General features: G+C 34.3%; 1 protein-coding gene across 2 annotated transcripts in view; it reads right to left on the bottom strand.

Annotated features, from left to right (window-relative positions):
- Positions 1 to 454: 454 nt before the first annotated feature.
- SP3 (Sp3 transcription factor) overlaps positions 455 to 22,740 on the bottom strand; it is a 53,102-nt gene continuing 30,816 nt past the window's right edge. For both annotated transcript variants that reach the window (XM_028510040.2, XM_036023280.1), the window contains exons 5-7: positions 10,421 to 10,613; positions 5,015 to 5,211; positions 455 to 2,191 (exon numbers count right to left, since the gene is read on the bottom strand). In XM_028510040.2, the coding sequence (XP_028365841.1) occupies positions 1,875 to 2,191; positions 5,015 to 5,211; positions 10,421 to 10,613 (707 nt within the window). In that variant the 3' untranslated portion in view covers positions 455 to 1,874. The remainder of the gene's footprint in view (positions 2,192 to 5,014; positions 5,212 to 10,420; positions 10,614 to 22,740) is intronic.

The raw sequence follows: 22,740 nt of genomic DNA, 5'->3' as shown, positions 1-22,740 counted from the left end.
CCTACCCTGCTTTTATCAAAATTAAGACACACAGATTCAAAACATAACCTTTTCAAATAACATGCTATTGTTACCAAAGCTTGTCTCGTTTTCATTTAAAGGAACCTTCATGTAAACTCAAGTTTTAGATAAACCAATATACCCTGCATTTCTTTAATAGGGAGAACAAGTAAATAAAAAACAGGATTTGCAAAATGGCATTGATGAAATTGGTATTACTCAATATGGGCAAATAATTTTTTTCAAAAGTTTTACTTAATAAGCTTATTCTTAGGTGAAAAATTAGAACTCTACTGATGCCTCTATTCTTCCCCTTTTAATTTAAATATACCCAAGAGAATTTTGGTGTCTGAAATCAATAATGGCAAATAAAAGGCTAAGTTGAAGAAAAACCACACAGATTTTCTTACCCCACACTACTGCAATATTTTAAATGCATAGGAATACAACAAACTCAAAAGAAAAAAAATAGTGTTTTATTAACTACCACACTGTTATAATACACTTTAAACGTACAATAAGGTAGCCTTTAAATTTGAGGTGGTCTTAATAACAAATGAACAGAATTCCAAATTTTTGAAATAGGTGAACTGCAGTTATAAGTATACATTTAGGAAAATTGTATAGCTCTTACAAGACCAGCAATGAAACTTTATTTTGTACATTTTTTTAATAATTGAAAATATAAACAATTAAAAAATAAAAAGAAAATACAGCATAATAAAAAACATATGTTTCTCAATTAAATGTACTGATACATATAAATTTTAAGGGAAGAAGCAAAAAAGGAAAATGGTTGATAGTTAAGTGCAGACTGACTACCTAGACAAAAAAAAAAAAAAAAAAAACTTAAAAAAATATCATAAAACCACTAGTTTTCTATGACTAATATCCATATGGTTGGAGTATCGTCACTATGGAAGTGATTTTGTTATGTTTGCATATGTTATACTTTACTGGTAATTTACATGATGGCTTTTAAGGCCCTGGCAGACATATGGTTTTTGGAAACAAGATTGGATAAAAAAGTCGCTGCTAAGACGCAATACACCTTATTTTTTGGTCCTCCAATATGCAAGAAAAGGGATATTTCACTATAACATTTTCTTACCACCCAAATGCCTCAACCTATACATTTTGAACTTTTTTAAACATTGGTTATATTGCCCAACTTCATTATTGAAAGAATATTAACAAGACATTATTTTGGCAAATTAAATTTTAAACATGGCTTTTCAACAGGATTTAAAAGGTAACTATCCCTAGAGTTCCATGTTAAAATGTAGTTTTCAAAATCTTACAAGAGTAATGCTTAAAATATTGTACATAGTTAACCTAATTAAAATAATTAGCTTCAAAATGACAAATTGATAAGCTAAGTAAAGCCTACACTATGTAACATTTGCTTGGAAACTTGATTTGTCAGTTATGCATAATAAAAATTCCAGTCATCAAGAAAATTACAAAAAAATTTTTTTTATCATAACATGATTTCTTTCACCCACCAACTTTTTTTTATCTTACAATAGATAAATACCAACATGTTCTCATTTTTACACTAAACCACACAGGATTGATGCATTTGGTTAGACTACCCATTCTCATTGTTAAATTCAATTTTCTCTTTATATAACTTGGTAAAATTTCATTTCTTCTAGATTCCAAAAGTACCTACAAAACCCATGCAATTTTACCATTTTTAATATACTATGGAATATCATACAAAGTAAGGCATTTCAGTGTCATGTATAACCAAGTTACTGTCAATCCAAAAATTTTTGCACATCAATAAAAAGATATCTAAGAACTTAGGAACAATATTCTTCTCACTACTGTATAAAAATAACCACAATGAATAAGTATTTGTGTATTATTTACTCCATTGTCTCATTTCCAGAAACTGTGACAAGCTGTAAAGGTATTTCAGTGTTGGTAAGGATATCTTGATTGCTGGTGGTGGAAGTATTAACAGTTCCTATCCCTGAAACAGAACCTTGTTGAATATTTGCAAGGATAAGTGTTGTTCCTCCTGCAGTAATCAAAGTATCATCTCGTGCAGCTTCCACAGATGCCAGCACTGTACTGCTAGAGTGAATACCTTTTTTATTCTGATGTGTTTTAATATGTTTGGCAAGGTGATCACTTCTCATAAAGCGTTTTGAACACTCTGGACAAACAAATTTCTTCTCACCTGTTAGAAATAAAATTAAGTTTAGTTTTCACAATTCAACATTAATAGATTGCTAATTCCCTGAGAAAGAAAATAAGCCAACACTGATAGGTAAGGACAAGGAACAGAGTTCACTTAAAATTGTATTAATTTAATGAGCTGCCTCTGAAAATTTCTCTCTTAAATTATTTCTTCTCAAAATCAATGTCCTCTTTACTCTTTGATGAAAAGCAATCTTCAAACTTATTATAGACCATCATTCAGATATTTTAACACCTCAACTATGCTAACAGTTAGTTTTGAAACATGTTACAAGATACCAACTAAAAAATGATCATTTGTAACATGTAAGAGGTCCTCGAATAAAATTTTTTTCTTTTTTGTATAACAATGAGAAGGAAAAAGTCTGACTCCTAGCAGGACCAGTGTCTGTGTCAAGCATGCACATTCTCATGTCTGTGTGGGTTTTCTCCAAGTACTCTGCTTTCCTCCCACATCCCCAAAACATGCATGTGAGGTGAACTGGTATGTCCACACTGTCCCAGTCTGAGTGAGTGGTGGTGTGGGTGTGAGCACACCTTGCTTTAGAAGGGCATTTTGTTTAGGTGGGTTCCCTCCTCATGCCCAGAGCTGCTAAGAGGCTCCAGTCACCTGCAACCCTGAACCTGGGATAAGCAGGTTGGAAAATACTTTGTTTTTATTCATCTTTAAAAAGAAAGAAAAAATAAAGAAAAAAAATATATATACCTCACACGTTCTTCAATGTTTAGTATTGGAAGTGTTTGGGGTCTTTACATAGAAGTGCAGTAATGTTTTTGTGACCAAAATATGCCACAGGAACTTAACTCTTGTTTACATCAATTAGCCTATGGTAAAAATGTTTTCTGTATTTCACTTCAAGTCTCAGTTTCCAAGAACCTACCAGCCACATTTAAGTGGGGACTCCTTGCTATTTAAAGAAAAGTATAGTTTTAAGCTATACTTAAGGTATTGTTAACATGTTATATCCATATTAAACCTCCAACTCTTTTATCTGAATTCAAGTAACTACAGAATACTTCTAGATTAAAGCAAAGATGCAAGCTTGAAGTTCACCAAGATTGAGTAACCCCAAGATATGGCTAGTTGACTTGATTTCGGCTAGAATAATTAAGAGAAAGCCTAAAATATCATATTTTAAAAGTTAGTAAGACCCTGATACCTCATTTTATCTCCCAACATGAATAACATATTTTTACTATGAAAGACAGACTGAATTCTATTATGTTGAAGACCCACTATGTATGATGATTAGAAGATCAGGCAAAGGCCAACCTAAAAGGAATCCAGAGAGAAATCCATCAACAGATCTCAATTTTGTAGTATCTCCTGTTCCAGCACCTCTACTCTAGGTAGGCCCTCATCAGAACTCATGTCTGAATTATATTGCAATGGCATCCCTGTCTTTCTCTCTCTAGTCCAACAATGCCAGACAAATCTTCCTTAAATACCAAATTTTACAGTACAAACTTTACCACTCTAATAAATGGTATGGGAATACAAGACTAACTTACAGATAGCTAGGATTATGGCTCAACTGTACTTAACAAAAATGTATTATATAAAATACCATCTTCACTCACGTCAAATGGTCTCTCAGCTCTTTAATTCACATACTATTCTTCTGAGGGGTATTTCCCCAAGCTTCTCTTAGAACATTAGTCCTGAGAGATGTTCCATGGCAAATGGCACAATGATCAAAGACAGTTGGGAAATGCTACACACACTAACCGCCGCCCCCCTCCCCACAGAGATGCATGGTACCCATTAACATTCAATCAAAGGCCCTGAGAGGTGCTGCCTCAAAGGCACATTAAATAACCCTACTTAACCCAGGGTTTCCCACACATTTGATCATAGACCTTTCCTCCCCTTTTACATTGTTTTTTTGTATTCTGCTGATGAAATTCCATTGAGGAAAAGTCTGTTATAGGGCCATCTTAAGGTTTACTATCCCAGCCAACTGCCCAAAAATGAATGCCTTACTATCCCAAGCAATAATGATCTCTGCCTCTGAGCATGTTACCTACCTACTTTCTTAAGATAGTGTTCGTTGTAGTTACAAACAAGTTCATATGTCTATCTACCTCACAAGTGAGACAGAAACTTAAACAAGTAGAGCATCTAGTATGTGTACTACAAAATATTTCACAGGTCATTTTACGTAATACTTAAAGCAATACAATGTGAAAGCAGAGTCAGAGACAACTTCTCTGCTTAACCTAAAGAGTACATGGATCTGAATAGAGATCTAGGAGACTTCAGAATCCATAATGCCATCCATGTCATCATGTGTCTTTAAGTTCTCTAGGGATTATAAATACATTACATATTTTTCAATTTTTCAGTGTTGAGCACAGACTGATGAATACCTTGATCATTACATGGTAGCAGGAGAAAACCATCTCTAAGTTCTAGAAAACTAGGATTCAGTCTGGGTCATTCCTAAGTCCATTCAATATTAACAACCACACACTATATAAAAACAATTAAATGAAAGCATCTTGACATCAACAATGCCTTGATTATTCCTCAATGAAATGTCTTTTGCTTCACAGATATTAAAGTAAGAGAAAATGTGAAATACTTAAATTCATCAGAGAAGGAGGAATTATTCTCTACTAAAGTGAAGACACTGGCTTGGTTGGAATTTGTGTTTTTAAATTGGTATTACTAAAGGTAAAAATTTGGTATGATTAGTTACATTTTTAAAATTCAGCTCAGTGACATATGCTAAAAAATCTTCCAAGGTAGTATGTAGCCCTAGAATTCATTTTTTGTCTGTTAAAAGTAAACATTAGTAACCTGTATGTGTTCTTCTGTGCCTCTGTAATTCATCACTTCGAGTAAATCTTTTACCACAGAACATCCAGTTACAAACAAAAGGGCGCTCCCCAGAATGCCAACGCAGGTGAGCTCTCAGGTGTGAGGTCTTCCCATAGACTTTACCACATCCTGGTATGTGACAAATGTGTTGCTTCTTTTTCCCAAGATTGGTACCTCTAAAAAACACACACAGAATAATATAGACTTACATGAAAATATTCAAATGCACCACTTGCACCATATATCCCCATACTGAATTTCAAAAAGACATTATCCCCATGAGGTCAATCAGCAACCAAAACCAATTAAAATCAATTTAAATAAAAACATATATCTCAAACATATGTTTTACATATTAATTTTACTCCAAACTTAATGCAATTACTATCCAAATGTAAATATGCTAAAGTATTATATAATTTAGATATTCCACATATAAAAATGTACAATAAAGCTATTTATTACTCTATCAGAACCATTCACAAATTCTATGGCATAGGCCCAATACCAATTTAGTTGTATGGGAAACTAAGCAGTATACTCAAAGTCATGCTGTCAGCTAATTTAAAAAGGAAATAAACCAAGCATGAATGCATAACTAATCACAGGTACAATTAAAAGGTAGATAGGAACCTTAAGCAGACTTTAACATGATTTAAGTATATTTATTCATATATTTGTATGGCCACACCCTGAATAAACACTGTAGAAAGTTTTTTTTAAAAATCTGGACAAAACTTTGTCTTATCTCCCTTAGCACTATATGAAGTAAATGTAAATAAAAATTATCTTTACAGTTAAAATTCCCTTCATATTAACCATGTAAAGATATCAAAAATTATAGATCACATATACAATTAAGTGCATCACAAAATTTGACATTTGTTATATTTCAGAATTATCTTAAGAACAGGGTTTAGGAGATATATGCTTACATGGGTGAACAGGTCTTTTAGCCTAAGCAAGAAGAAAAAATTTTGATTCCAGAACTAATATTCAAATAATACTAAAGACTACTGAAAATGTTATTACTCAAGCTTTAAAAAATAAAGCTTCTTACCAAATAAAATTGAGTTCATAAAAAACATGACATTTTAGAATCTCACTTGTCAATCATATTACATAAACTTTGCAATGCTTCTGAGATTAACAAAGGTACATTTAAGAACCCCCCAACTTTCCCTCCTCCCCCAGTCTGTCTAAGCTATAGCCTGTAAAACTTCCATAAGCCTGAAAATCCTCCTGTATATAACACACCTATCATTTTTCAAATTTTACTGGAAAAATGCGTATTTCCCCACATTTATATTTTAATGTACTCACACTCAGTAGCATGTGAAATTGCCATAGGACAAACAGTGCTAAACGGTGCAGTGCTGGCTGTTAGATGCCATAGGTGTTCTGAACAGGGAGACATCAATGTGGGCTCCAGTAGTTAGAGAAGGCTTCGTGGAGGAGGTGGGTAGGATTTAGATAGAAAGGAGGGAAGGCATTCCAGGCAGAGGAATAGCATAAGTAAAGACAAGGAGGAGTCATGCTGTTGTCTCAAGGGCAAGGATGTCATAATCTAACACAATACTAGTTTCTGCTCCAGTCCACCCCCAATTTCTACAACTCTCTTAAAAGAGCTGAGTTGAGTGAAACAGGTTTTTCTGGCTCATCTGTAATGCCAAAGTCTTAACCAAAGCCAATATGGTTTCCATTTAATTTAGCTTTTTAAATTTATTTTTTCTTAAATAGCCCTAAGAAAAAGAGCAAAGCCTGTGGCTGCTGGCACATAAACCAATTTTATATATTGTGTTCACCATAGCAATTTCACAGAGAACCCAATTCAGTTCACTGTTGTACTCATGACCTCTTGTCTCTCCTCTAAGCCTACAACTCAGGTAAATTATTGTGCTTTTATAAACTCAAAAGTGCTGTTTTACTTACTTAGCAAAATTTAGCTTGAGAACAATGAGAAAGCACAAAATTCTTAACATATTACAACAAATCTGGGTTCTCAAAGAAGTAAGAAGCCAGGGAAAGACAAAGATATTCCTTATTATTAAAGATACTAAAGGTATTCCTCATTATAAGAAAATAAAAAGTATTCACTGTTTGGAAATGGGACAGGCATCTAAGAAAGAAAATAAAAATGGAGACGGGCACACACAAATATATAATTTAAGGGAAAAGCTCAAAACCCAGTTCCAAGTTTCCCTTTAAAAAGGAAATTGTATTCCAGATAAAATCTAAATATCCTAGATATGGATTTATAGCATGTGATGTAAAGGCAGGAAAAGAATTAAAGCAAATTTCTTAACAAACATTAGGTGACAAAAGATTCAGCCCAAAGTTTTCTTGATTTTCATAATCATTCTGCTAATACCTTTATATAACCTGAAAAGACAGTTTTAAGTTTCTACCATTCTTGAGTGCCTAAACATGCTCCAAATAATTTAATAATGCCAGGACAGAGTGACACAGAATAAATAAACTAAAAGTAGAGGAGTTAATGAAAGCTAAATAAATCAAGTCTTTCTTTTGCTTGGGATGGGAGAAAGGGGACACAAACTGAAATGACCAAAAACAAAAACAGATTTTGCAAAATAACTTCATTTTTAAAATGTGAATTAATGTTTAATCTACACAAAACCTAAATAACAATGCCTTTAGAATATATTTTACTTTATTAAAATTATTTGTCTCTTCCACTAGAATAAAACATTTCTGAAGGGTGGTTTTGCTTAATAAATACTGGCTAAATGGCCAAGTAAATACTATTCTTCATATTTAACTTTACACCTTGCTGAAAAGGGTAAAACAAATGAAATTTAGTTTTCTAAATTAATGCCACCTTCCATATATTCTTCTTTTTCGAAGAATATGACTGAGAAAAAGGCTAATATTCTAAATGTTTTTAAAGTACCACCTACCTCACCTTTGCAGAACACACTGAAATATTTTGGATTTACTATATATTTTATGCATTTATTACTTCGTTGCAACAACTGTCAATGATACAATTGTGCCTACCATACATATGCTGAATTTTGTTCACAGAGCTCTAAGAAACAATATAGTGTTTTTAAGAACATCAATTTTTAAATGCTTAGAATGAGTTATTTTAAAATGAACTCACAAAACTTCTAGGAAAAAATATAAGCACTTTCAATAATCCTCAGGATTGAAAAGATTTTTAAAAGTATGATAACAAGGTACCTCACAAAGACTGACCAACTAAAAATTTTGTGTTTCAAAATATCTGCATGACAGAATTAAAAACATAAATTAACAAATCCACAAATGACATAGAAAAATAATTCACAAAATGGGTTTTAAAATGGCAAAATAAATATACCAAAAAATGTTCAATCTCACAAAGTAATACAAATATACTAAATAAAACAATATTGAGGTATTACTTTTCATCTGTCAGACTTTGAAAAGGTTTGAAAAAATAGTAAAATCCATTACTGGCAAGGGTGTGGAAAAGCAGATACTTTCATCATACACCAGTGGTGAAAGTATACATTGATACAGCCTTTCGAGCACACAATTCCCTCTGATCCAAAATTCCAGTTCTGCCAATTTACACTGATGAAATAATCACACAAGATGCAAAGATGGATGTGCGAGGATTAGAATGACAATAAACTCCAAAAAAAAAAGATGTTAAATTTTTATGCATCCATTCAATAGACTACTTAATATACAGCCATAAAAATTTATGTAAAATATACAGACTTGGAAATGTGGTCACAAAAACTTTCAAAATAAGGACAAACACATAAAGCAGTGAGAATAAAATCACGGTGCTTTAAAATATATATAAAGTCTGGAAGGATGGATATATATATATATACGTCACAGTGGTTATCCTGAAGTAAGGAAGGGTTTTGATATTCTTTTAATATTCTTCTATACTTCTGAATTTTTATGAGCATGCATTAGTTTAACAAACATATATTTTAAAGATTTTCATTGTAAAGAATAAGACACAGGTCAGACCTTGATCCTCAATTAGATTCCACTTTCATAAACAACTATCTTGAAAGTTGCTCTAAAAAATTAGTCAATTTCAAAAGTTTTTGCCTAACTAGAATTCCATTTACTTATTTAAACTGACCGAACTATTTCAAACACATACAATTTCAAACAACTGAATAATTGTTTCAAATAACTGAATAATTACCAATGAATACAAATATCTAAGCATCAGATATAGAAGCAAATACACGTAAGAGGTAGTATAGTAAAGTTCTGGAGTATGTGCTCATGCTAGTCAGTCACCTCTCTAAGCCTCACTTCTAAGACTATTTAGAACACAGTAAGCTCTCAATGTTAAAAGTTATCATTACTATTATTTCTAATTGGCTAACCAATGTACAAATCAATCAGTAAGACCAACTCAAAGGCAGATAAAGTATTATATCAAACTCATTAACTGTATCAATAGCATTTGGGTCTTAAACAGTGCATTTTCAAGAGAAGTACATTAAGGCCTTTCACTATGGCTGGATATTTGGTGAGTATGTCTTTACAGTTCTCAGTTTTTGCTCTGTGTATTTCAAAGACGTGGGAAAAGATATCATGACTACTAAATCTTCTTAGTGAAAAGTTCATATTATTAAAATATCCCTACCTATCCATTTCAAGATTTGCTATTCCTACCTCGCTTATTAACATTGTTATCCAAGTTCTTTTTAGATTTCCCTAATAAATCTTTTACCATCTTTTTAGCTTCAAAATTCCTAGACCAATTTATGTGAGGTATTCCTTATAAACACAAAGCTAGATTTTGTTTTTAAAATATGATCTGAATCTTCATCCCTTATTATTAAGCTTAATACTTCCACATTTAATATAATTACTGTTTTGAGTTTACTCCCATCACGTTATTGTCTTTTTATTTTTAAAAACACTAAATTGAAATATTACAGTTTTACTTTTTTTAAAAATTCCATCACTAAGGCTTATTATTTATTTCTGTTGGAAATAGAAATGCTTATGGTTATCAACTGTTTCTGAACTTCTTATTTTATACAACTGCTATTTTCAAGCTAAGAATCAATCTTTTATCTTAGACAAATCCCAAGAGCAATTTGCAAATATGCTGATTTCTGACATGGGTCTGTTAAATGGCATCTGTTATATTAGTTTCGTTCTGTTTTTCAATAGACGACCAAGCAATTTTCATTTCAAAAAAGGTGTTTAGATCTGAAAGTTTTAATTTCATATATTTTGTTCCCTTAATTTTTTGTGCCACACTCATACACATACACACAAAATGATTATGTAATGAATAATATCCCACAAGTAAGTGATATGACATGCACTATTTCAAAAATAAGGGTGATGATATTAGCAGTCTTAAAAAATGTATGTTTCATGTGTGCATACCTCCCACCACCTTCTTTACAGTTGGGACAGGTGCAAGCTACCCTCCGAAGTCTTTTTCCTTCTTGATGTTGTTGGTCCCCTTCTTCATCTACCACCTGTACTCTTAAGTGTGTTAGATCATTGGTGTTCAATGTAGAATCACCACTGAGCTGCCACTCTTCAGGATCAGGTTCTTCTTCCTTGATCCTAATATCTAAAGAAGAAAACAAATACCAATGAGAAGCAGCCCATTGGCCCAAAAACACAGCATGAGTCCTGAGCCACACTAAGGTAAAGTGAATACTAAATAAAAGTCAAAAAGCATCTGTTTATGGAGCATAATCACTGCTGCCTGTTGTGGCTTGTTCTTTCAAAACAATCTCTTTTATTCCAAATGTCAAATATTAAGCCAAAAAGGGAATAAAACTGGCATCTGCTTACTGTTTCAAAAGATTCATTAATAAAAACAAGTAGTTTTTTAAAGCAAGCTCAGTAATAAACAATCTGAAACTTCAATTATAACTGTTCAATTAGGCAATAAATCCAATGTCAATTCAGATAGGAACAAATTCTAATACCCTAAACCTCTTTCACAACCTATCTGTAGGTACTATGTGAATACAAAAAGAAGGTGGCGTTCAGTTGAAACTGGTACTCACATACTTAAGCATTAAACATCAGTCATTACTAAAATATCCAGAATGGCCACAACATCACTGTGAGAGGACGTATAAAAGTATGAGGGACAGTTTCTACTTTCAGTAAGTTTTTTATAAACCAGACTGAGAAACAAAATGAGCAATAGTGAGAAAGAGTGAATATGGCAAGAAGTTTGTCATCTTCTCAGCAAGGCTAAACATCTTTATTTATATCGATAATGATACAACATCATTTTCTACTAGAAACTAAGCAGGGGTTTTTTTTCACCTTAAAAAACTGATTTTTAAAGAAACTGTAATTTACAACAAACACCGAATATAATGATTCTCAGTAAAATAAACTCCTACAAATTTTTATTTTGATTTACACAAACTAAAGAATCTCAATGAAAATTTATTTTAGTTCTGCCAGTCACTAATAACTTGGCAAAAGAGCCTAAAAATATCAAATGTACCTCAAAACTCCTAAATTTGTATCAATGAAAACTAGAATGTATAACCACCAACCAAGAAAAATTGCCCAAACAGTTTAAAATTAGTTTATCAGAATAACCACAACTAAAAACTGGGTGAAAGATGGAAAGAGTGGGGACACAGGCCTGGGCAACAAAGCAGACAGATGGTAGTATGGATTACTGATATAGGAAACAATGGAGAAGGTCCAGGTGGAGACGTAGAAGGACAGTTAATAAGCTCAAGGTTGAAGGTCATGGAGTCTAAACTGTTAATGATATACAAAAAAAAAAAAAAAGAAGAAGAAGCTGGACCTACTATAGGCCTGGAACTCAGAAAGAAGTGCATGCTAGGCATACAGAGGTTACCAAGTATACAAGTATACACAGTGATGGGGGTTCATCCAAGGAAGTAGGTTAAATTGCTCAAGGACTGTGAGTAGAATGAGGAGGTCAAGTGGCTTATGAGGAATACCGACATTTAGGTACAGGTAGAAGACAAGGAACCTGAAAAGGAAAGCAGCAGCCAGGAAAATGTACTACATTAAAGAAAGGGAGAGAAAAAAACATGTTTCAAGAAAAAGAGAGGAAGTAGTCAACATCAAATACTGCATACAATTCAGGAAAGAAACTGACTTAAACAAGAAGCGAGAAAATGTTTAGTAACAAGTGTAGTTTGTTTTTCAAGAAGTCTGGCTTGAGAGAGACAAACATAGCAGTAGAAACTAAAGGGGACCTAGGAAGATAGAGAAAGGGATAGTTTTGTTTTGTTTTTAAAGATAGAAAAGACTTGAACATATTTAAAAGCTTATGAAAAAGCTCTATTACAGAGGGAGAGGTCAAAAACACTGTAGTGAAGTCCATAAGAAGTCAGGAGAGAATGATGATCCAGAGCACTTAGAAGTTTAAGCTGGTAAAGCACAACCATCTCTTCCTCTGTAACACAAAGGTAGAAAGGATACAAGCACATTCATTCATCCAGGAAATAATTAGTTACTATGTACCACAAACTGTGCTAGACCTCAGATGCAGAGAGAAAATGATGGCTGGAAATTAAAGGGGAAATTGGTTTCTACTTCCCCAGTGAAATAATGAGTTAAGAATTAAATACGTGCAAAAATGCTCAAACACCCGCCCCCCCCATGCACAAGCCACAAATCTATGGCTGCCATGTCTCCCGCAGGGAGGCACTCCCCAACTTCCTTCCAAGGCTGCCAGACCACTGGGAAGATGAGCTGGGTGGCCCCTGGCGGAGGAGCTCCCCTACGCCACACACGTGACTTACTATGGGCTAGAGGCCCCTGTATAGAAGGTGCTGCCTCTTCCCCAGACACAGGCATGGATTTCAGGACTCAATATTGGTGTGTTAGGATTCTTCAAAGAAATGCCAATAAAATGTGTATTTGAAGAGAGAGGTTATGGGGACTAGAAAAACCTGAAATCCATAGGAACAGCCAACAATTCCAGCAAGAGTTAATGTTGTAGTCAGAAGGCAATCTGAGACAGAATTCCTTTCTACTCGTGGAACCTCAGTCTTTCCTTTTCAACTTGATTGGATGAGGCCCACCCACGTTACCAAGGGTGATCCATTTTACTCAAAGTCAACTGTTTTCTATGTTAATCACATCTAAAAATGCCTTTAGAGCAACATCCAGACTGATGTTTTACCCAACAGCTGGGGCACCATAGCCTAGTCAAGCAGACACAGAAAATTAACCATTGCAATTGGTAACTTAGTTCTCTTCAAACCCATCATAGATTCCTTATAATCCCAATCAGATTCCAAGGAGGCTTAAAAAAAAAAAAAAAGACGACAGACTGATTCCAAAAATCACATGAAACGGCAAAGCAACTATAACAGTCAATACAGTTTTGAAAAGAAAGATAAAAGTTGAAGGATTCACACTATCTCATTTCAAAACTTACCAGGAAGCTATGGTGATCAAGACAGTGTGGTATTAGTGAAAGGATAGATACACAGATCAACGGAATAGAATGTAGTCTAGAAATCAATTCATACACAACAGTCAACTGAGTTTCCAAAAAAAGGTAAAGGCAATTCAGTGGAGAAAGTCTAGTCTGTTCAACAAATGGTGCTGGAACAACTGGATACCCACATGTAAAAATTTAAGTTCCATGTCTTGCAATGTATTTTTTAAAATAGCACAAAATGGATCATAGATCTAATGTAAAACCTAACCCCAATAAAAATGTAAAAAAAAATTAATGTAAATCCTAAAACTATTATAATTTTAGAAGAAAACAGAGAAATCTTACGACCCTGAGCTAGGAAAAGAATTCTTAGGTATTACACCAGAAGCACAATTCATAAAAAACTGTCCAACAAATTGATACACTGGACGTGGTAAAAACTAAGAATTTTTGCTCTTTGAAAGACAGTTAATTGAATGAAAAGACAAGCCACTGACTGAGGGAAAATATCTACAAAGATATAGCTAAAAGAGGGCTTGTTTCCAGCATATACAAAAAACTCTCAAAACTCCCCCCAAAATTGGCAAAAGCTTTCAACAGGCATATCACCAAAGACACACCAAAGATGTGGATGACAAATAGGAACATGAAAACAGTAAGAAGATGCAAATTAAAAAACACAATGAGGTATCACTACACACCTATAAGAGGGACTAAAATTTAAAAGTCTGACCTTATCAAGCATTGGCAAAATGTGGAGGAACTGGTGGTGGAAACACAAACTGGTACAGTAATGGTACAGTCATCTTTGAAAAAAGTTAAACAGATGCCCATGCTGTAGCCAAACACTTCCACTCCTAGGTATTTACCCAAAAGAAATGAAAGCATATGTCCATACATTTTAATTGTATACAAATCTTTATAGCAGTTGATTGGTAACAGCCAAAACTTGGGAACAACCTACACATTTCTCAACAGGTGAATTGATAACACACTGTGGTACAGAAGTCCTCACTTAACATCATCAATAGGTTCTGTGACTTTAAGCTAAACTATATAGCAAAACCAGTGTTACCACAGGCTATGGTATCTGATCACAATTATAAAGAAATGACAGTGAATGGAAGATTATTCAAGGACTTGCTATATATCCACACAATGGAATACTGCTCAGAATAAAAAGGAATCAACTACTGATACATGCTACAACATAAATAAAGCTCAAAATAATTATGCTGATTGAAAGAAGCCAGATAAAGGACATATACATGCATAATTCCACTTACATAAAAATCTAGAAAATGTAAACTAATATGTAGTTAAGTACTTGCACAAAAAGCTAATACTACACAGCATTAGCTTTTACAAGCTAAATAAAAGACATAGCATAGCCATAGCATATGGATATCACATAGCCAGCTTTGGCTGAAGTGCATTAAGATGAGGGGTTTTATCAAGTATCTTTAAAGCTGCTCATCTTACATTTGTGACAAGACAGCAGGAAAAAAGGAGGACAAAATACTAATATCAAGAATGAATAAAGTAGTCTAAAGACGGAAGATTTAAGAACAACACTGGGAACAAAAAAAGCAACTGATGAGAGAGGGCCCTTTACTGAGGGGATGAAGATATGCTCCTATTGCTAATTCTCTTACTGGAATCTACAAAACATGTTTAAAGAATGGGTCATGGACATGGATACTTACAACTTAATTTTCTTTTTTACTGAACCTGAATACAGGCACAGAGAGCCTAACATGTACAAATTAAACACATCCTTTCTATCCACCAAAACTTTCTCCTTTCACAACAGCATTATAAGCCACCTAACTGCTTAAACTATCAACTTCAGGTGAGTCCTGTCAGTCCATTCCCAGCCTCTCACCTCTCTCTTGCCAATCCATCTTCTAATGGTCTCCAAAATTTTCTTCCTAAATAAAAATTCAATGGCATCACTTTCCTAAAACTTGCACTAATTCGATATTTCCTACAGTATAAAGTCCAAACTCATTAACTTGGTATTTAAGAATGTTCTCAATCTGGCCCCAACCTACTCTTCCAACTTGAGTATTAAAACACTGATATTCTCATCATTTTTAGAACATGGCGTTGAGAACTCCTTTCTCAACGCCATGCCCTTGTATGTACATTTTGCCTGGACTGTTTTCTAGCTCTTTCCTTTTTCATTTAACTAACCTCTACTTATCTTTCAAAACTAGTTCAAATGTGTAGTATTCCATTGTGTAAATGTACCATAATTCTTTGATCCACTCATTTACTGAGGGGAATACTGCACAGCAGAAAGAAGGAGCTTCTACCATTCACAACAGCATGGATGGATCTAGAGAGCATTATGCTAAGTGAAATAAGCCAGGTGGTAAAAGACAAATACCATTCATCTATAAATGGAACCTGATCAACAACAACAAAAAAATAAACAAACAAAATATAACCAGAGACACTGAAATAAAGAACAAATTGACAGTAACCAGAGGGGAGGGAGGAAGAGAAATAATAGGGGAGAATAGCGGAAGGGGCATCAAGGAATATGTTTAAATGACACATGGACAAAGCCAAAGGGGGTAAGATGGAGGGTGGGAGGCAGAGGTGGGTGGGGTGGAGGAGAGTGCTGGGGTGGAGGAGAGTGCTGGGGGGAATGGAGACAACTGTACTTGCACAACAATAAAAACGGTGTTGTTTTTTTTAAATCAAGAGTCTACGGAAAAAAATAAAATCAGAAATGTAAAGGAAAAAAAAACTAGTTTTAACTGTTATGTCCTTTATACATGCTTCTGGTAGAATTAATTAGATTTACTGACTCATATATCCCTGTAGATAATGACTGTTTCATTCAAAAGTGCTCAGAAAATACAATCTGACTAAATGAACAAACCTTCCCTGGGAAGGAACTTCCAATATAGAAGTTCTTGGAAAGACTCTGCCCTCTACTTTTCTATGCTCCTTCTATCTACAAATAGTACATAAGAGAAATTTTTTATAGTTTTCAGAATCAACTCATATGCACAGGATCACAAAGTGCTCACTAAATAAATAATTTGCCCAAACAACTGTTACAACCTATTTTTAATCATTTCACGTGTTCATATACATCTGGGATATTTTAGAATCTTAATCATAAAATTAATTAGTATCTAGTAAGTCCTAAGTAATTCAATGGCATACCAATTTAATAGACACCTTAAAAATAAGTCTTTAGTACTAGGGCAGTCAAGCTTATTTCTTCCTCAGTATCTTATTATAGGTGATAGGAAAATATTTTTTTTCTGTGCTGTATTAATGTCCGCTGTGGTCCCTAGATATCTATTTATAAGACTAGGGAGAACAGAAAATAATAATCCATCAAAATGGCTCATAAAAAAAGTATTAAAAGCTACTCATTATCATTAGATATTGACAAAATTAAATTAAAAACACAATGAGATGCTCTACATACCCACCAAAATGGCTAAAATTTTAAAAAGAGACTAGGCCAATTGTTGGCAAAGTAGTGGAACAACTGAAACTTTCCCACATTGTGGGTGGCTGTATAGAGTAAATCAGTGTACAACTTTGGAATATCTTGTGACCATATCTTCTAGAGCTTAACCTATGTATACCTTATAACCCAAGCAATTTCATTCTAATAGAAATGCATACACATAATACTAGAAGTACAAAAAGTCACCCCAAACAGGAAGCAACTTGTATATCTACTAGTATTAAAATGAAAAATATATCATGATACATTCATTGATACAATAGAGTATGTTAAAACAATGAAAATTAAGTTATAGTCAAGAACAGGAATGGATGTCACAAACATAATTAACAAAAGGCATACACACTCTCTACACACACACACACACAAATATAAATTCCACTTATGTAAAGCTCAAAATGGGCAAAAAACGATGTCATGGTGGCTGTCTACCTTTAACAGAGGTAATTACCGGGTACAGGGAGATTCATGGGTTACTGGAAATATACAACTTCTTGATATGGGTGGTAATTTTTCCTACATAGTCATTTCATAAAAATTCATCAAGTTATACACATATGATCTATACATTTTTCTGAATGTATATTCTACTTCAACATATAGATAATTCTAAATAAAATTTTTAAGTAATCTACAAGCCATTACTTAGGAATCCTGTTCAAGACAGCCAGTCAATTAACATCTTTTGTTTTGGCTCATTCCAGTTCCCATATACCTGTATTTTCAGACCATAAGACGCACCTAGGTTTTAGAGGAAAACACTAAAAATTGTGAAGCAAAAAGGTGGTAAAATATTTAATAACATAGGTAACATTAATATTTCACCAATGTAAATGTGAACAGAACTCAATAACAGCATTAACAATCTTATTCCTCCCAAATGGAGAGGCAGGTGTGCATCTTATAGTCTGAAAAATATGGTAATCAACTAGCCCCTTCCACAATAGGGATTAAAAAAAAACACCCCCCCCCCCCCAAAAAACTTAAGATGAGTGTGCTCCAAAACTTAAGTCCATAATTTTAAATTCAGGATAAAAAACTCCTTCAACAAATACGCAAGTGACTACAATGTGCTGGTAACCCTCCTAGGTTCTAAGGATAAAACAGGAATTAGTTTATGTCTTTATTGAGTTTACTTTTTAGGTGGGAGAAAACAAAACAAGTGAACAAGTAAACACACAGTATTTCAGGTGATGGTTAAGTGCTATGGTATAAAGTAGGGTAAGGAGAGACAGGAAGTGAAAGGAGGGAACTACCTGATATTGTAATAGAGTGGTCAGAGAAAGCTGTGCCAATACAGTGACATTTGACCCTTACTAAGGCAAAGGAGAAAGCAAGGGGGAAAGTATTACAGGCACAAGAAAAACCAAGTTGAATGTATGCTTGGTAGATTCAGGGAAAAGCAAGGAGGCCTGTGTGGCTAGAATGAAATGAATGTGGAAGACAAGAAATAAGTTATAAGGTCAAGGAGTGGGGAAGGATAAGATCAGATCACATATGATATTATCCATTGTATAGCAAAGTACCTCACAAGCCACTGTAAGGGCTTTACATTTTATTCACAATGAGGGAAGCTAATGAAAAATTAAGAGTAGAGGGGTAGTATAATTTCAATTACATTTTGTTAAAAAAAAATCCAGGATTACTCCAAATGTTGTATTAAAGAAACTGTTAGATTCAAAAGAACATAAGCGTCCCTATGTTCATTGCAGCATTATTTACGATTGCCAAGATATGGAAGCAGTTCAAGTGTCCATCAGTAGGTGAGTGGATAAAACAACTATGGGACATTTGCACAATAGAATACTACTTGGCCATAAAAAAGAAAATTTTACCTTTTGCAACAGCATGGATGGACCTGGAGAACATTATGCTAAGTGAAACAGGGCAGTCACAAAAGCATATATGCTACATTCTACCAATGTGAAGTACTGAAAGTAATCAAAATCATATAATAGAAACAAAAAATTGAAAAGTGGCTGCTAGGGGCTAAGTAGAGGAAAAGGGGGAATGGGTACAAAGTTTCAGTGTTGCAAAATGCAAAGTTCTAGAGATCTATTGCTCAACAGTGCAAATATACCATATTTTTGCTGTGTATAATACGCACTTTTGGGCCCATATTTGAGGGAAAAATAAGGATGCACATTATATGTAGGTATAATGATTATATACCATGGGCATAACAACCCATGTATAATGCGCCCCAAAACAAGGGTGCACATTATACACGGGAGCACATTATATATGGCAAAATATGGTACTTAACACTAGTGAACTGTACACTTGAAAATGGTTAAGATGGCAAACTTCATGTTATATGTTTTTACCATAATAAAACAAATCTGGGAAAATCTCCCTTGTTACTTCCCACTCCCACAGAGAAGACTTATTTTAGGAACCTCACATATAAAATCTTCAACCTCACAGGTAAGAAGTTCAGAATAACTATGAATGGTACACATTAAGATACTATTGCAGACAATATTCTTTCCTAAGGCTCCTCCCTTCCCCGATAAGCTTTAGAGACTAGTTGTCCTCTGTCTTTCACATTTTTTAAAATAAAGGACTAGTTTAAAACAATTGCAAAGTTTTTTTAAAAAGAAAAAAATGTTTTCCTCTACCACTCACCTGGATTAAAATACCAAAAAGAATGATAGTTCCCAATAACCTCTGGCTTCCATCTAACAGCAAGAAAATGGTGTGTTACCAAGAGCTGTCACAATTGTCATTGTTCAAACCCCAGCAGTACCAAACATTCATCCTAAGAGTAGATGTAATTTTTAGAGACAACTAAAGTCAATCTGAAGTCACATAATGTTAAGTATTTAAACTAGAAAATATTGTTTTCTCTTGATTCAAAGCAAACTATGACCATAATATAAATTGCATCCTACAGTAGTTCACCTCCACATCACCAAATCTTCCAAACATTCCATCACTGAAATAAGCAAACACCTTAGTCCAAGCACTCGAGGACAAAACACATGCTGTTTCTTATAGTCTTATTTAGTCTAGTAAGACCAAAGGTGAGAAATACAAAACACGCAGTAAGTTATATGTAATTTTTAACCTTACCTCTCACAATCCTATTCTCAGTTTTCATACCATCTATCCTGTGTTTCACAGCCAAGACTGTTAAAATTGAATTCACATAGCAGATAAATTAGGTCTTCTTCAAGTATACACTGGGGTTCTAAGACTTCATTTAAGGTATGGGTTCTACTCTAGCACTGGACTAAAATAAAACTGATGTCGCTGCCACTGCTGCTATGGTTTTCCCCCTACTTCCTTTTTAAAGTAAATACTCCCTTTAAACAAAAGATTCCCCTTCCACATCCTATGTTAGAAATGCATATTATTTTTGGGGGGGATTATTCACAACACTTTCTGTGAGTTCTCAACTATCCTATTTTGAGTTGCTAATACCAGAAATAGAAAACAATGCTTTAAATGATCCAGTATACCACACCTATGTATAGATTTGAACAATTATTTTTAATGTACAAGTTACACTGTGTTCTAATTTTTCCTGTGTACTCTACCTACATAATCTTTCTGCCACATTATCTACATAAAAGGACACTTAGTCATTGTATGGGCTGAACTGTTATATTAAGAAATATAAGCCAGAAAGTTGTATCTTGGCAGTTTTGGAATTTTTACATTTTCTTTTGCCGTCATAATCCAATATATTCAATTCAAACACTTTCTGAGCACCTGCTGTTACTAAAATTATAACCTATAACATGTCAATCAGGATTAGTGAGGCTGTGCTACAGCAACAACCTCAAAATCTCAATGGCTTCACACAACAAAAGCTTTCCTCTAATTTTCTATGTCCAGTTTGGATGGGTGGGAAAGATCTGCTCATCAATCCCTCAGGAACCTAGGCTCCACTTGACACATGCTTCAAAGCAGTAAAAGGAAATGTAGTAAATCACATCCTGCTCTTCAACCTCCATTCACATTCTATTGGCCACCTAAGTCACATGGCATTCTGACTTCACAAGTGACAGAAAAGACAATCATATCACACGCTTAGAAGAGCCGACAATTTATTAAGTCTTATGACTCCCAAATTCCTCCACTGGTAAAATACTGAGTTTACTCTTTTTTCCTAGAAGAATATACCTGTCCCCTCCAAGCAGAAGATAACCAGAAAATCCCATCTACTTAACAGCATCAAGCTCAAAGGCAAGGAATCGCTGGATGATGTAGAAATAAACCATCAGATCCAGATGTGGCCCCTCTTCACAGTGACCTATTTACTGTGTTGGCAAAAAGTTTGTTTCATTTCCATACAATGGCTCTAGTCATACTTGGCTGTCTTGAACTTCATTCGAAACAATTTTCTTAGATTGTATTGTGACAGCTGCCACATCAGCATACATTAAAAAAAAACAAACAAACCCAAAACTGGTGAAACTTTGCGCAGCCATTTTAATACTGAAGATGGAAGAAAATACACAACATTTTAGGCGCATTATACTTTATTATTTCAAGGAAAGTAAAAACGCAATTGAAGTGCAACAGAAGATTCGTGTAGTGTATGGAGAAGGTGCTGTGACTGGTCGCACATGTCAAAAGTGGTTTGTGAACTTTCTTGGTGCTAATGACATTCTGGCCAAGTAATTCTTTGCTGTGGGGCTGTCTTATGCATTGGAAGATGTTTAGCAGTACCCCTGGCCTCTGCACACTAGAAGCCAATAGCAGGAGAGAGCCGACATACTCAAATATCCAAATCAATGGTTATTGGTAAAAACAAAAAAATGTGTATTTTATGGAAAAAAATGGACTTTTTGGCCAATACTAAACAATAAGTTCTCTACTACTTGTACACACACAATACCCAAGGATGAGCATAGTAAGTATAGCCATCAGAAACACTCCCTTTCAAAAGAGGAGAAACAGGGGAAAACTATTTTGTCAGTGGTTCATAGCAATTCATAAACCCAGCTGAACAGATAATGCAAGAGGCTCTCTCCTTTGGGGGTGGAGGTGCTCTGATCAGTGGGAGGAGTTTCCCCAACCAAGTGTTCTCTGTGCCTTTTGGCTCTATCCTCCAGGGAAGTGAAAATCAAGAATATTAAATCTGACTCCCTAAAAAACTGAGGTTCCTCATCTGTTCCATTCTAGCCAGTTCCAAGTGCCAGTATCTACAACCACAGCTTTTCTCTAGATGTCTCTCAAATTTACTATACATTTTTGCTCTCGCCGTGTTTTATTGATGCTAATGGAGTAGTTAGTGCCCATTCTCAAAAATCTTTCTTTCTATAATTTTCTTGTTCAGTTTATCTACTCTCATGACTTCAATTATGTTATCACCTCTATTCTACAGAATTTCAGTCCTTTGTCTGGAGATTAGTCTGTTCTCTCTACTACCAAGTCATTTCAACCTAGCTCCAAAAATTCAGTCCACTGCAAGCAGTATCTCTTTGCCTCCTCCTGGTCAGCCTCCCTTCCCAACTCTGCCAATGATATGACTTTTTTTAAAACAAAAGACTCATCTTTTATTCCCAATAGCTAATCATCAATTTGTAAAGATTCTTCTTTTTAAATGAGTAGCATTCTTTCTTTCTTCCTTTATTCCTATTTAACTGAAATAGCCTCCTATCTTCTTTAGTGCTAGTTTCTTCCCATTCCCAATCTATTCCTGGAATACATCTCCCAAACACTGATTTATTCATGTAATTCATCTACTCAAAAACCTTTAAGGGCTCCTTAAGCTAAAAATATTAAAATCCAAACTAGTAGTACTCAATGCTCTCCACTCCCTTACAAAATGTGTCCTATCAGCCA

This window comes from Phyllostomus discolor, chromosome 4 (assembly GCF_004126475.2).
Source record: "Phyllostomus discolor isolate MPI-MPIP mPhyDis1 chromosome 4, mPhyDis1.pri.v3, whole genome shotgun sequence".
NCBI classification, from domain to species: Eukaryota; Metazoa; Chordata; class Mammalia; order Chiroptera; family Phyllostomidae; genus Phyllostomus; species Phyllostomus discolor.
Note: the sequence above shows the minus strand (reverse complement) of the source record. Positions and strands in the feature narration are given on the sequence as shown.